The 14,675-nt window shown below is 46.1% G+C and overlaps 2 protein-coding genes across 2 annotated transcripts in view; one reads left to right on the plus strand and one right to left on the minus strand.

The window, feature by feature from the left end:
- pold2 (polymerase (DNA directed), delta 2, regulatory subunit) lies at nt 1–8,408 on the plus strand. The gene is made up of 11 exons (XM_084180752.1): nt 1–135; nt 489–729; nt 819–940; nt 1,075–1,198; nt 1,339–1,453; nt 1,729–1,927; nt 2,115–2,195; nt 2,318–2,475; nt 3,399–3,526; nt 3,609–3,710; nt 7,672–8,408. The coding sequence occupies exons 1-11, from the start codon at nt 37–39 to the stop codon at nt 7,830–7,832; spliced, it is 1,530 nt and encodes a 509-aa protein (XP_084036878.1). The 5' UTR covers nt 1–36; the 3' UTR covers nt 7,833–8,408.
- LOC311144674 (adipocyte enhancer-binding protein 1-like) overlaps nt 8,215–14,675 on the minus strand; it is a 20,524-nt gene continuing 14,063 nt past the window's right edge. The window contains exons 14-23 of the mRNA XM_084180751.1: nt 14,387–14,510; nt 14,092–14,288; nt 13,616–13,792; nt 13,251–13,423; nt 12,650–13,093; nt 12,406–12,536; nt 10,526–10,665; nt 10,309–10,408; nt 9,468–9,634; nt 8,215–9,372 (exon numbers count right to left, since the gene is read on the minus strand). Of these exons, the coding sequence (XP_084036877.1) occupies nt 9,001–9,372; nt 9,468–9,634; nt 10,309–10,408; nt 10,526–10,665; nt 12,406–12,536; nt 12,650–13,093; nt 13,251–13,423; nt 13,616–13,792; nt 14,092–14,288; nt 14,387–14,510 (2,025 nt within the window). The 3' untranslated portion in view covers nt 8,215–9,000. The remainder of the gene's footprint in view (nt 9,373–9,467; nt 9,635–10,308; nt 10,409–10,525; nt 10,666–12,405; nt 12,537–12,649; nt 13,094–13,250; nt 13,424–13,615; nt 13,793–14,091; nt 14,289–14,386; nt 14,511–14,675) is intronic.

Consider the following 14,675-nt stretch of genomic DNA (forward strand, 5'->3'; position numbering starts at 1 on the left):
GCGCCGGTTGACTGTTAAATTTCGCGGGAGATATCTATGCTATGCTCTTTGGAAAGCCCAAACTCTTTTCTCTCAACAAATAAACGTGCATTTCAACAAAATCGCATTTTTGTCACGAATAAAAGGCCAATAAAGGTAAAGTAAAAACTTTATTTAACGTTTCTGTTTTCGCAGGACGTTGTTTTTGTTGACAAAAACAAGAAGTTAGCAGCTAGCTAATGAACGCTAGCTAGCTAATTGTAGCTACTAGCTAGCTAATAACCACACTCACATTTGCAGATCACGTTACAATCGTTGTAACAATGTAATTATTAATGATCTGATTCGAGGTTTAGTTAGCAGTTGTGGAGAGGGCATATGGACTGTATTTAAGCCCTGTCCAAACTACCGAAACTAGCAAGGCTACCGTGCTCATTACAGCTGCAATGCGTGATCCCATATCATGTGTTTGTGTGTAATAACTGTCTCCCTCCTAACTGTCGCCCCAGGCAGCCATGTTCTCTGAGGTAAGCGCCCCTCGGGAGGGATCGAGTTCTCTTCTGTTGTGTCGTCCTGGCTCTGAGGACCCGGAGCCCTCTGTGTTTGACAGGGTCCAGCCGGCTTACTCACCATGCGCTGAGCGCTTCAAGCTGGGGGAGCGCAGCTTTAACCGCCAGTATGCACACATTTACGCCACACGACTCATGCAGATGAGCCCCCTGCTCACGGAGAGGGCCCAGCAGAAATGGGGTACGTGACACCTAGCTCTCCAATTTGCTGCAACAGTTAATACACCAATACCTTAAGAGTAAACTCTGTCCGGACTCTCTCCCTGTCAGGTGCAGATGTACGGGTCAGGAAGCTGTGTGATCTGCAGATGGGTGAGCAGTGTTGCATTGTGGGAACCCTGTTCAAGCACATGGAGCTGCAGCCATCCATTCTGAAGGAGATCAGTGAGGAAGTGAGAAGTTGCTGCCATAGAATCAGACTTTGATTGTCATGAAACATTTAATGCCAACATGGGGGATAGTTTGCCAAAGTCTGTATACTGGTTCTGGTAGTAACTCTTCAACTACATCTCTCTCTCTCTCTCAGCACAACCTGCTGCCCCAGCCTCCGCGCACCAAGTACATCAGCGAATCAGATGAGTTGATACTGGAGGACGAGCTGCAGAGGATCAAACTAGAGGGCAATATTGACGTGGAGAAGTTTGTCACAGGTTTCTGTCTCCTCTGTACCTTCTACCTATTGTATCAGGATAGACAAGTTTGTCTCAGTTCTCCTGATCATGTAATTATGACCACCTCCTTTGTTTTGTTGTTATTATTTATGTTTCTCTCTCTCCTTTCTCACTCTTAGGTAGTGTTATTGCTATTTACGGTGCAGAGAAGAATGATGGGAAATTCACAGTGGAGGATTTCTGTACTGCTGACCTCCCCCCGCAGACCCCCAGAACCACCCTCAGCTCAGACAGGTACACAGGCCACCTAACCTTGTGAAATGTCAAACTTTAATAGTGTTGTCACAATACCAGTATCAGTAAAGAAACAAAATGGGAAGCGGACCTCAATTCTAGAGGAAAACAGCTTTTATGTTGTCACCCAGAGTCACATTTGTTTGTTTTACAAGCTATATCACACAATATTTAACAAAAGTAGGTTTTAAAGGACCATAGAGTTTAGTCTGCTTTGCCAAGGAAAATGTGTGATTGTGACAACACTAAACTGTAATATATTCTGTTGTGTGTAGGTTTGTGCTCCTGTTGTCAGGTTTGGGTCTGGGCGGTAGTCATGCAGACAGTATGCTGGCTTTACAGCTGCTTGTTGACATGGTAACGGGTCAACTAGGTGACCAGGGGGAGCAGAGTGGTGCGGCGACCATCTCCAGGGTCCTACTGGCCGGGAACCTTCTGAGCCAAAGCACACAGGACAAGGACGCATCCACCAAGGTGAGGGGACTTATTTAGCTGTGACACCAATTCATTTAAGTTGAGGAGGAAGGGAACTATTACCATAGCTTACACTTATCAAATCCTTTCAGATATAGTAGAAGTGTCTTGACCTAGAGGCTACAGGTTAATTTTGAACTGTCCAGTGTGTGTATGATGTTTTCCTAACTGTATATTGTCCCTCCAGGCTAAGTACTTGACTAAGAAAACCCAGGCAGGCACTGTGGATGCCATGCGTCTGCTAGATGAGATGCTGATGCAGCTGGTGGTGAGTTCCACCTACACCTGGGATGTCACAGCCTAGGCAATATTTCTATAGTTTGCCATAGAATGTGCCATTCATTCAACATTAAATTATCTGAAGTGTGTGTGTGTCCTCCTCTCCTTTAGGCATCAGTCCCAGTGGATGTGATGCCGGGCCAGTATGATCCTACTAACTACACCCTGCCCCAGCAGCCCCTACACCACTGTATGTTCCCCCTCTCCTCCACCTACCCCACCCTGCAGCTGGCCTCCAACCCACACCAGGCCACCCTGGACGGGGTGAGGTGAGTCTCAACAACCCTGGGGCTGCTGGACCTAGGGCTTAGAAACATTTTGTTTGTTTTGACCAACTTCACAAAAGCATTCTCTGTGCAAGAGTAATGTGGCCACTATTTTCAAGTGGGATTTGTATTGCCATAACCTTTTGCATTAAGCTAGCTAATGTATTTCCTGATGCCCTTTGTACTACATAAACTCAGCAAAAAAGAAACGACCCTGTCTTTAAAAGATAATTCGTAAAAATCAAAATAACTTCACAGATCTTCATTGTAAAGGGTTTAAACACTGTTTCCCATGCTTGTTCAATGAACCATAAACAATTAATGAACTTGCACCTGTGGAACGGTTGGTAAGACACTAACAGCTTACAGACGGTAGGCAATTTAAGGTCACAGTTATGAAAACTTAGGACACTAAAGAGGCCTTTCTACTGACTCTGAAAAACACCAAAAGAAAGATGCCCAGGGTCCCTGCTCATCTGCGTGAATGTGCCTTAGGCTGCAGCAAGGAGGCATGAGGACTGCAGATGTGGCCAGGACAATAAATTGCAATGTCCGTACTGTGAGACGCCTAAGACAGCGCTACAGGGAGACAGGACGGACAGCTGATAGTCCTCGCAGTGGCAGACCACGTGTAACAACACCTGCACAGGATCGGTACATCCGAACATCACACCTGCAGTACAGGATGGCAACAACAACTGCCCGAGTTACACCAGGAACGCACAATCCCACCATCAGACTGTCTGCAATAGGCTGAGAGAGGCTGGACTGAAAATAAATGCAGTTGACATTGAGAGGACGTTTCTTGTTTTGCTGAGTTTATATGTGCTAGCTAGATTTAAGTTGTGTTGTGTATGTCATGTGAAGTTGTCTGTGAGGAGCCAATGCAAAGGTCTTCCCTGTGTGTCCCTGTGGTGTTGCCGTAGGATCCTGGGGACATCGGGGCAGAATGTAAAAGACATCCAGAAGTACAGCAGCATGGACAGTCACCTGGAGATACTGGAGAACACACTGAGGCTTAGACACCTTGCCCCTACTGCACCTGACACACTGGGTAAGAACACACACACTTTCTCTCTCACTCTCGCCGGTTATACAGACTAAGGTACATGGCTTATCTCTTGTTGTTCTCTCAGGTTGTTATCCGTTCTACCTGAAGGACCCTTTCATCCTGGAGGAATGTCCTCATGTCTACTTCAGTGGCAACGCCCCCTCCTACCAGGCCAAACGCATCACAGGTGAGTCCCCACCGTTACTGGAAACTTGGCATGACTGTTTATTCACATTGCAGTGTACTGGTCCAGATTTCCACAATGATAGTTGACAGTTGCCGGTCCTTTCTACACTGAACAAAAATATAAAAGCAACATGCAACAATTTCAAAGATTTTACTGATTTACAGTTCATATAAGGAAATCAGTCAATTGAAATAAATTCATTAGGCCCTAATCTATGGATTTCACATGACTGGGAATACAGATACCTTAAAAAAAGGTTAGGGTCGTGGATCAGAGAACCAGTCAGTATCTGGTGAGACCACCATTTGCCTCATGGAGCGTGATACATCTCCTTCACATGTAGTTGATCAGGCTGTTGATTGTGGCCTGTAGAATGTTGTCCCACATTAGGGCTGTGGTGGTCATGACATTTTGTCAGCCGGTTATTGTCATGCAAAAGTGGCCTGTCTCATGGTTATTTACCGTTAATTAACATAAGCACGTTCAGCATCTCCAGGCCTCCACACATACAAGCCGCTGATGTGCGCCTTTGGAACAGCTACATAAAAAAAAGTCTTAATAAACTAATTTAATGTACACCATCACAATAAATCCATTATTTATTTGGGTCAGGTCTGAAGAAAATATACACTACATAACCAAAAGTATGTGGACACCTGCTCGTCGAACATCTCATTCCAAAATCATGGGCATTAATATGGATTTGGTCCCCTTTTGCTGCCTTCTGGGAAGGCTTTCTACTAGATGTTGGAACATTGCTGCGGGGACTTGCTTCCATTCAGCCACAAGAGCATTAGTGAGGTCAGGCACTGATCTTTGTATTTCAGGTGAATAGAATATGAGTTGGCAGACTGTAGGCCTATGTTATCTGGCTATGCATCATGCTGTAGGCTTGTTCATTTAGCTGAAAAAAATATGCTTGTAAGTCCCATGCCATTATTTTATGATTTTCTTTAGTAAGAAGAATATAATTGTACTTAGCTGAATTAAATAGAAAGGATATTTTTTCCATTACAGAGCGAGTGCACATATGAAGTGACTATGTTGAGCATAAAAGGGATAATTTGAAACTGGTCCTATATGCTAGATTTAGAGTTATTTGGCAACTTTAGTTGTGAACGATACACACCTTTTATGTCTTAGAAATCAACATATATGGACTGCATGGTGCGACTATAGACTATTGATGATTTGAGAAAGTAGCAAAAAAAGCTTGTGCTCTGTTCCTTGCCTCAAGCTGCACAGCTGTTCTCTCAGTAAGTGATCATATTTTCACCCATCAGACTATTCTCCAATTTCAATCTTGTCTTTACTAATATGTAAAATTAGTTTACATTTAGAATGGCCCATTATCAAAAGGGCAGGGGAAAAATACATGTATGCTGTAGAATAGCGAATGGAGACCGTGTGCTTTCCCGCCTGTCCGTTTTGTAGGCTACTTCGGTTTTATAGCGTAGTTGTGCTTAATATGAGCAGCTGAAAAATAGATATAAGAACACTTATTTCACTCCACGCATCAACCGCTGTTTGAGGCGCATGCTCTCGTTGCCTGACTGGTGATATTCCGCCCAAACTCTGTATGCCATGGGCTCTCCAACCTTATTCCTGCAGCTACCCAGTGCTTAATTTGGGAAACCAAGTGAAATCTGTTCGGGAACATCGATAGTAACATGTTTTCGCAACAAAACCTATATTTCACTAAACTGTTGACAGCCCGTCTGCTAGCTCGAGAATGGAATATAGGAGAGCAAGGAGGAGATGGAAACGCATGGTGGTGAGATTCTGTATAGCTAAAGGTAATGTAACCCAATTAATTAAGAAAATATAAAAAATGCCTTATTACTAGGCTATTCAAAAAAAAATACAAATTCAATATAATCGTAGGCAACAGCAAGCCGCCCTGCACAATCAATGAACCAACAGCATCGCCTAGGGCTATACGTTCTCTCCCAGACTCATGGATAGAAATGTTGGTGTAGCGTAAGGTAACCAGTCCATCCAGTATGCATAATAATACAGTCCACACTCAAAAGGTGATTACTCGAATTCTGTTTGATTTTGGACTATAGGCTAGACCAATTATGTACCAAATACATCTTAAATCAATTTAGTTTTATGTTTTTCTGCGATGGTAATATGTGGTAGGCTATGTATTGTATAACGGCACAATCATCATTCTAATACAGGGTTTTCTGGGCTTGGGCTCATAAGCCTATGCATAAGCTCTAATACGCTTATGGGTGTCTTGAATTAATCATCACCTTAGAAAGTGCTGTCCATTTCGTTGTGTTAGGCTTTGAAACAACATCCACAACAACCATGTTTTACACTGTTTCAACCTGCTGTTGAACTAATTTCTTCAAATTGATCATCACAGTGAGGTGAGTTTTAAAAGTATGATAGGCCTACTGTTTTCATAAGTGTTTGTGATTTTTGATTGCATTTGCATTGATGTTAGAGGGACAATAGAGCCCTAAGTACCAGGCCATTAGGACCTGATGGTAGTTAGCAAGTTGGGTACTACCAAAGCATGTCCAGAGTGCATCAAAGGAGATTACAGTGACTCAACGGTCATGACTTCTGGTGTGGCGGTAATACAGTCACCACAACAGCCCTAGTCCCACTCCTCTTCAATGGCTGTGTGAAGTTGCTGGATATTGGCAGGAATAGGAACATGCTGTCATACACGTTGATCCAGAGCATCCCAAACATGCTCAATGGGTTACATGTCTGGTGAGAATGCAGGCCATGGAATGAGAATACTGGCCATGGAAGAAACTGGGAAATGTTCAGCTTCCAGGAATTGTGTACAGATCCTTGCAACAAGGGGCCGTGCATTATCATGCTGAAACATGAGGTGATGGTGGCAGATGAATGGCACGACAATGGGCCTCAGGATCTTATCACCGTATCTCTGTGCATTCAAATTGCCATCGATAAAATGCAATTGTGTTCGTTGTCCGTAGCTTATGCCTGCCCATACCATAACCACACCACCACCATGGTGCACTCTGTTCACAACGTTGACATTAACAAACCGTTCGCCCACACAATGCCATACACACGGTCTGCTATCTGCCCGGTACAGTTGAAACCGGGATTCATCTGTGAAGAGCACACTTCTCCAGCGTGCCAGTGTTCATCAAAGGTGAGCATTTACCCATTGAAGTCGGTTACAATGCCGAACTGCAGTCAGGTCAAGACCTTGCTGAGGACGACGAGCACGCAGATGAGCTTCCCTGAGACAGTTTCTGACAGTTTGTGCAAAAATTATTCAGTTGTGCAAACCCACAGTTTCATCAGCTGTCCCGGTGGCTGGTCTCAGACGATCCCGCAGGTGAAAAAGCCGGATTTGGAGGTCCTTGGCTGGTGTGATTACACGTGGTCTGTGGTTGTGAGGCCGGTTGGACGTACTGCCAAATTCTCTAAAATGTTGGAGGCGGCTTATGGTAGAGAAATGAACATTCAATTCTCTGGCAACAGCTCTGGTGGACAATCCTGCAGTCAGCGTGCCAATTGCACACTCCCTCAACTTGAGACATCTGTGCCATTGTGTTGTGTGACAAAACTGCACATTTTAGTGTCCTTTTATTGTCCCCAGCACAAGGTGCACCTGTGTGATGATCATGCTGTTTAATCAGCTTCTTGATAAGCCTGTCAGATGGATGGATTATCTTGGTAAAGGAGAAAAGCTCACTAACAGCAATGTAAACACATTTGTGCACAATTTGAGAAATCATATTTTTGTGTGTATGGAACATTTTCTGGGATCTTTTATTTCAGCTCATGAAACATGGGACCAACACTTTACATGTTGCATTTATAGTTTTGTTCAGTGTTCATTGTATGGAATCTTTTGCCATCTATACATGTTTTAGCAACTTGTGTGCTGTAGATAGATGCATTGGTGACATGGGGTGTCATCTAATGACCACTAACATGCCCCCCCCCCCCTCCCCAGGTGCTGATGGTCAGGAGGTCCTCCTGGTGGCTATCCCAGAGTTCAGCAGCACTCAGACAGCCTGCCTAGTCAACCTCCGGACTCTGGAGTGTGAGCCAATCCACTTCTCTTCCTTCTCCGCTGGTGACGACGAGGAGAGTGAGATGAACATCAGCCACTGAAGGAGCAACACACACACTTACTCATACACTCCGTCCTCAGCCCATTCTCCTGGTCCTCAAATGGAATCAGGTTGTACACTATCAAAACGTTTGTAAAGAGTCTGCTGAAGTCTCTCGTTGGTTTCTCTTGATCTGCAAAGAGATAATTCATGTCACAAATATATAGTGAATATGATGCTGAGCAGTCATCCCAGTACTGTTTGTGTAGAAAGAAAGCTGTTGCTAATGATAGGTATGTGTGGCGTGAAAATGATTGTTATGGAACTTACTGTCTAAAGAAGTGCTTTGTTTCTGTGCCGGTGCCCATACTCCTGTATTTGTCAACACATGGTTTCCATTTTAGTATGGTAGACGATGACATGAAGAAAAACTAAACACATGCTGTAAGTAAATGAGCCTTTATTCATTGAAAAAATAACTTTCCTCAGCTAAGTAATGAGGAACATTTCAGAAAATCTCTCTTGATTTCTCGCTCAACCTTCAACTAACATTTTGTAAAGTTAACATTTAACATCTGTCGATATTATGGTTTTGCTGTCATGGGTGAAAATAATGTAAATAAATCCACACTTTTATAAGAAAAAGAGAAACTTTCATTCTTTGTTTTGACTCTTCAGGGGCGGAGGTGGTGGTAAAAACAAGTTTAATTTCCAACCAGCACATCTACATGATCTCTGAAGTACATTCTCTAGGAAAGCTTCAAATTGAATTGGTGTCAACAGGCTTTCCCAGATATCAGTACTGACATTTTCATTTGTGTTAAACTTCGTATCAAAAGACCTACTCGAGCAGTTATACAGAACACTGACTGACTGTTTCTGTATTCAACATCATTGTTCCTTTTTGTAAATATACCTGAACACTTCATGTGGCCCTTTTGTAGATCTGAAAGAATGGAAGGGTTCATTCAGTAAATATAGGAGGGGGAGAGTCAATCTAGCCTACCAGAGTTATTGGATTTTAAGCATATCCAGTCCATTCAGATTTTCAAGGGGTCACTTAATTGTCCAGGAATTGAGTTAACAGTCTGGGCTAGACCTATGACAAATTGGTCCTGTTCAAAATACTTTAAAATGTATACTTCTTCCCTCCCTACCTTGATTACTTTAAGGAAGTGGGGAGGAAGGATGTATTGTAAATGTACTGGAACAAGACCTTGGTGTTAAGCTTAGTAATCGTCGATCTTGTACTCGTAGTTGTAATCCAAGATGGAGTCTGTGAAACCTTCTGGCGCTGATGTTTGCCCCTCTCCTATGAGCCACGAGTCGTACCAGGCAGTGGTGGGCTCCGCCTCTGTTGTCGTGGGAACCGGCGTGGTTGTCGGGGGCAAAGTCGTTGTCGATCTCATCAGTTTCTGTTGTCGTAGACGACGGAGGCGGGCGAGCCTCTGCTTTTGCTGGCGCATGCGACTCTTCTCAGGATCAATGGCGGCAGCGCCGTTGTTATGCAACACACGGCTGTTACCGTTCGAGGCTGTGTTCCGTCGTGTTCCGCCGTGGCTGAGCAGGCGGATGGGCTTGTTGCCGTGCAGGGCCATGATCTGGTGATGAATAAATAGCATTTATATAATGCCTTATTGGCTCTCAAAGGGCTAATAGGTAACCTTATTATAATTGTAGGTGTAACAGTCCCCACCTGTTTGATGCGGTCCCAGTTGGACTTGGCCAGGTTAAAGCTGCAGGTAGTTGCCCCTGGCTCGTAACCCACCACACACAGCTTGGTCAGGGGGGTGAAGCCTTCTGCCCGCACTGTCACACGGTACTCACCTGGGTTCAACAAGCGCCAGTAGTCCCCTGTTACAGCTGTGGAGGGAGAAGAGAGGAGATGGGTTAGACCGCACACTCAATGAGGATAGCAGGCTCCTGGAGTACTGTTGGTTTGTTCAGGGGGGGAGGGACAGCAGGCTGTTACCAACAGTGCTCTTATCACCTGAAGTTTCATGAATCTGCCAAAATGGCAACACTGATTTGTTGAGCGGTCATGCAGAGGGCAGTATGGTGCATGGCTGACATGCAGCCAGCTGTAGTGACATCATGGTTGACCCCCTCTACAGACACTGTACCCACCTGTAGTGACATGGTTGACTCCCTCTGCAGACACTGTACCCACCTGTAGTGACATCATGGTTGACCCCCTCTGCAGACAGTGTACCCCCCTGTAGTGACAATTATGGTTGACCCCCTTTACAGACACTGTACCCATCTGTAGTGACATCATGGTTGACCCCTCTATAGACACTGTACCCATCTGTAGTGACATCATGGTTGACCCCCTCTACAGACACTGTACCCACCTGTAGTGACATCATGGTTGACCCCCTTTACAGACACTGTACCCACCTGTAGTGACATCATGGTTGACCCCTCTATAGACACTGTACCCACTTGTAGTGACATCATGGTTGACCCCCTCTACAGACACTGTACCCACCTGTAGTGACATCATGGTTGACCCCCTCTACAGACACTGTACCCACCTGTAGTGACATCATGGTTGACCCCCTCTACAGACACTGTGGCATTAGCGATGGGGTTCCCCTCTTTGTCTTTCACCACGCCCCTGATCCCACGATGCACCTAGGTAAGGTGAAAATCAGGGGTCAAAAGATCACGGTCACTATACAGCCACTCCATGACTGGGTGTGTTTGGTAAATTGTGCGTTGGTGTGTGTGCGTACGTGTGTGTGTGATTACCTGCTCCATGAAGGTGAGCATAGCCTCTCTGTTCTTCTCCCACTCGATGACCAGCTCACTCTGATGGGGGAACTTATCACAGCCCAGGAACACTGACAGCTCCAGACAGTTAGTGTGCAGGTAGCTGAAGTCATTCATACCTGAGGACGGAGGAGGGAGAGATAGGAAGGGAGGAAGTGGAGGGAGGGATGGAAAGAGGGATGGAAGGAGAAAGGGATGAGGGAAAGACAGAGAAAGGTAATGACAGTCTGCAATGCAAATTATTGGCCACCAGAGAGTGGCGTTATCCTCAAAAGTGGGTACTTTACTCTGATGACTGACTGTTTCATTACACAGTTGAACTACTGAATGTAATGTCGACTAATGTCGACTATCATAACAAATTGCTCCCTGTACCCAAGAAAGCAAAGGTCACTGAACTAAATGACTATCGCCCCGTAGCACTTACCTCTGTCATCATGAAGTGCTTTGAGAGACTAGTCAAGGATCATATCACCTCTACCTTACCTGCCACCCTAGACCCACTTCAATTTGCTTACCGCCCCAATAGATCCACAGACGATGCAATCGCCATCACTCTGCCCTATCCCATCTGGACAAGAGGATTACCTATGTAAGAATGCTGTTCATTGACTATAGCTCAGCATTCAACACCATAGTACCTTCCAAGCTCATCATTAAGCTCGAGGTCCTGGGTCTGAACCCCGGCCTGTGCAACTGGGTCCTGGACTTCCTGATGGGCCGCCCCCAGGTGGTGAAGGTAGGAAACACCTCCACTTCGCTGATCCTCAACACTGGGGCCCCACAAGGGTGCATACTCAGCCCCCTCCTGTACTCCTTGTTTACCCATGACTGCGTGGCCAAGCACGCCTCCAACACAATCATCAAGTTTGCAGACGACATAACAGTAGTAGGCTTGATTACCAACAATGACGAGAGGAGGTGAGGGCTCTGGGAGTGTGGTGCCAGGAAAATAACCTCTCACTCAACATCAACAAAACAAAGGAGATGATCGTGGACTTCAGGAAACAGCAGAGGGAGCACCCCCCTATCCACATCGACGGGACTGCAGTGGAGAAGGTGGAAAGCTTAAGGTTCCTTGGCGTACACATCACTGACAAACTGAAATGGTCCACCCATACAGACAGCGTGGTGAAGAAGGTGGAACTGAGCCTCTTCAACCTCAGGAGGCTGAAGAAATGTTGCTTGGCACCTAAAACCCTCACAAACTTTTTCAGATGCACAATTGAGAGCATCCTGTTGGGCTGTATCACCGCCTGGTATGGTAACTGCACCGCCCGCAACCGCAGGGCTCTCCAGAGGGTGGTGCGGTCTGCCCAACGCATTACCGGGGGCAAATTACCCGGCCAAAAATATCATAAAGGACATCAACCACCCGAGCCACTGCCTGTTCACCCCACTATCATCCAGAAGGCGAGGTCAGTACAGGTGCATCAAAGAGAGACTGAAAAACAGCTTCTATCTCAAGGCCATCAGACTGTTAAATAGCTATCACTAGCACATTAGAGGCTGCTGCCTATAGACATAAACTAGAAATCACTGGCCACTTTAATAAATGGAACACTAGCCACTTTAATAATGTTTACATATCTTGTATTACTCATCTCATATGTATATACTGTGTTCTATACTATTCTACTGTATCTTAGTCCATATATATTCTTAATTCCATTCCTTACTCAGATTTGTGTATATTGGGTATATGTTGTGAAATTGTTAGATATTACTGCACTGTTGGAGCTAGAAGCACAAGCATTTCGCTACACCCGCAATAACATCTGCTAAACACGTGTATGTGACCAATAACATTTGATTTGATTTAATTAAATGGGATGTTGTCGGTTTGACTGTGTCCTCACTTCCTGTGACGGGCTTCCACTTGGCGCGGTTGATGATTCCGACGCCGCCAGTGATGTCATCGCCGTGACAGGAGCCGTGGGAAGTGTATGTCATCGACAGGTGAGTGGAGGCGTAGGAGATGGCCAACCACCTGATGGCCACACACACACACAAACACACACACACACACACACAGTCAGATGTTTTGGGATTCAAGTTAGGGTAATCTGATTCTATACCTGTGGTTAACTTCAGGCTACACACCTGAAAAAGGAGGCGTCTGCCGTGGCCCTGGGTTCATCCTCAGGCTCTGCGTCCTGATGTTCCCCCCTCCCTCTGTCATCCTCCTCTTCCTCTTCCCTGTGACCATAGCCATGCCCCCTCCACTCCTCCTCTGGCTCCTGGTATCCCCTGTTCCACTGGTCCTCTTCCGGCTGCTGGTATCCCCTGTTCCACCGGTCCTCTTCCGGCTGCTGGTATCCCCTGTTCCGCCGGTCCTCTTCTGGCTGCTGGTGTCCCCTGTTCCACCGGTCCTCTTCTGGCTCCTGGTGTCCCCTGTTCCACCGGTCCTCTTCTGGCTGCTGGTATCTCCTGTTCCACCGGTCCTCTTCTGGCTCCTGGTGTCCCCTGTTCCTATCATCTTCCTCTGGCTCCTCACGGTCGTAGCCCCTATCCCAATCTGTCCCTCTGTCATACTCGTCCTCGTACCTAGAAGAATGATTTAGATTTAGTTGATTGTTTATTTGGTTTCATTATTGCTCTGCCAAAAAGAGCAAGAGTGCAGGAAGAGAGAGAGAGAGAGAGAAAAAGAGAGGGAGAGAGGAAGAAAAGAGAGGGAGGAAAAGAGAGGGTAAGCGCCTCGTACTGTCTCTTCTTGCGGCTGTGTGCCCTGTCTCTCTCGCTGGCGCTGGCGGTCTTGGTTAGGCGGTGATTGTCATAGGGGTAGGCCACTACCCTCTCCCCTCCCTGGAAGTTGGCCCCCAGTACGAACGGGTGGCTCTCCATCCACGAGATGATGGCTTGAGTCTCCACAGCTATCTGCAGGACAAGAAGAACAAACAGCAGCTGTCATGTTGAGGTGATAGACAGAGAAAGAGGACTTGCTTGTACAGTCTCTGCTCTTCGCACCATCTACATGTATTTTCTTCCTTTTTCTCCCTCCTCTCCTGTCTTCATACCCTCCTTCCTTCCCTCCCACCCTCCCCCAATCCCCTCCCTCCCTTCACACACCTTGTCGTCCCCCACTGTGTCTGCAGGGATCTTGACATGATGATTGGGGGTCAGTTTGGGCACCATACCCTTGTCCTCTGCCTCCCACAGAACACTGTTCAGGTCAGGGAAGTTGTGGAAGATGTCATGGCCGTCCTCCGTCCAGTGGCCTGTGGTCCAACCACTCAGCTCTGAACCCTGTGGTGGCAACGGGACACAATGTTATGGAGAGAACCCTACAGAATGTCCTTACAGAACGTCTTAGGATTTGCTTGAATGTGTCTTGTCTTGTTTCAAATATCTTCTCTTAAGAAAAATAAAGATGGGTGCCAGACTGTTCCTGCATGCAACAATATTTGCCTACAACGACAGCAAGTTGGCGAAATCAGAAACTGTCTGGCACCTAACTTTATTTTTCTTTAAAGAAGAAGACATTTGCACACTGGAAGAGTAAGGAGGTACAGGTGGTATTTCGCTGTATAATGCCCAGTACTAACCGCTGTGAGGGCCTTCTCCTGTCCGTCAGGATTCAGCGAGGGCACCAGGTGGGTACGTATTCCCTCCACCAGGCGGCGCACTCTGGGGTTTCCGTCTTTGTACTCCTTACAAAGGTACTGCATCAGAAGAAGAACCATCTCCCGCCCTGTCGCCTCGTTTCCATGGAGACCAGCCGTGTAGCGGAACTCTGGCTCACCTAAGGGGGAAAAACACAGATCGTCATAGTCTTTCCATGCTAAAGAGGACACAAGTACAGAGCTTTCTGTGAAAGACACAGTATCTGTTTCCTCCCACCGATCTCGTGTTCTGTGGGGTTGCCTGATATCACCATGGCCACGATGTCTAGTCCATTGGAGCTGCGGCCCAGGCTGTACATACTGGTGATGTTGGGACACTCCTCAGACACAGACTTCATCAGCTATAGTAGAGACATAGTGGAAAGCAGAGGTCACCAACCCTGGTTCTGGAGACCTACAGTCTGTGCAGGACTTTGTTACAGCCAAACACATCTGATTTTAACCAATCATCAAAGTGTCAAGACAGTGTTGAAGTCATTTGTCACATTAGACCTGAATCCAGTTCA

This window comes from Coregonus lavaretus (assembly GCF_964263955.1).
Source record: "Coregonus lavaretus genome assembly, chromosome: 17".
In the NCBI taxonomy this organism is placed as follows: domain Eukaryota; kingdom Metazoa; phylum Chordata; class Actinopteri; order Salmoniformes; family Salmonidae; genus Coregonus; species Coregonus lavaretus.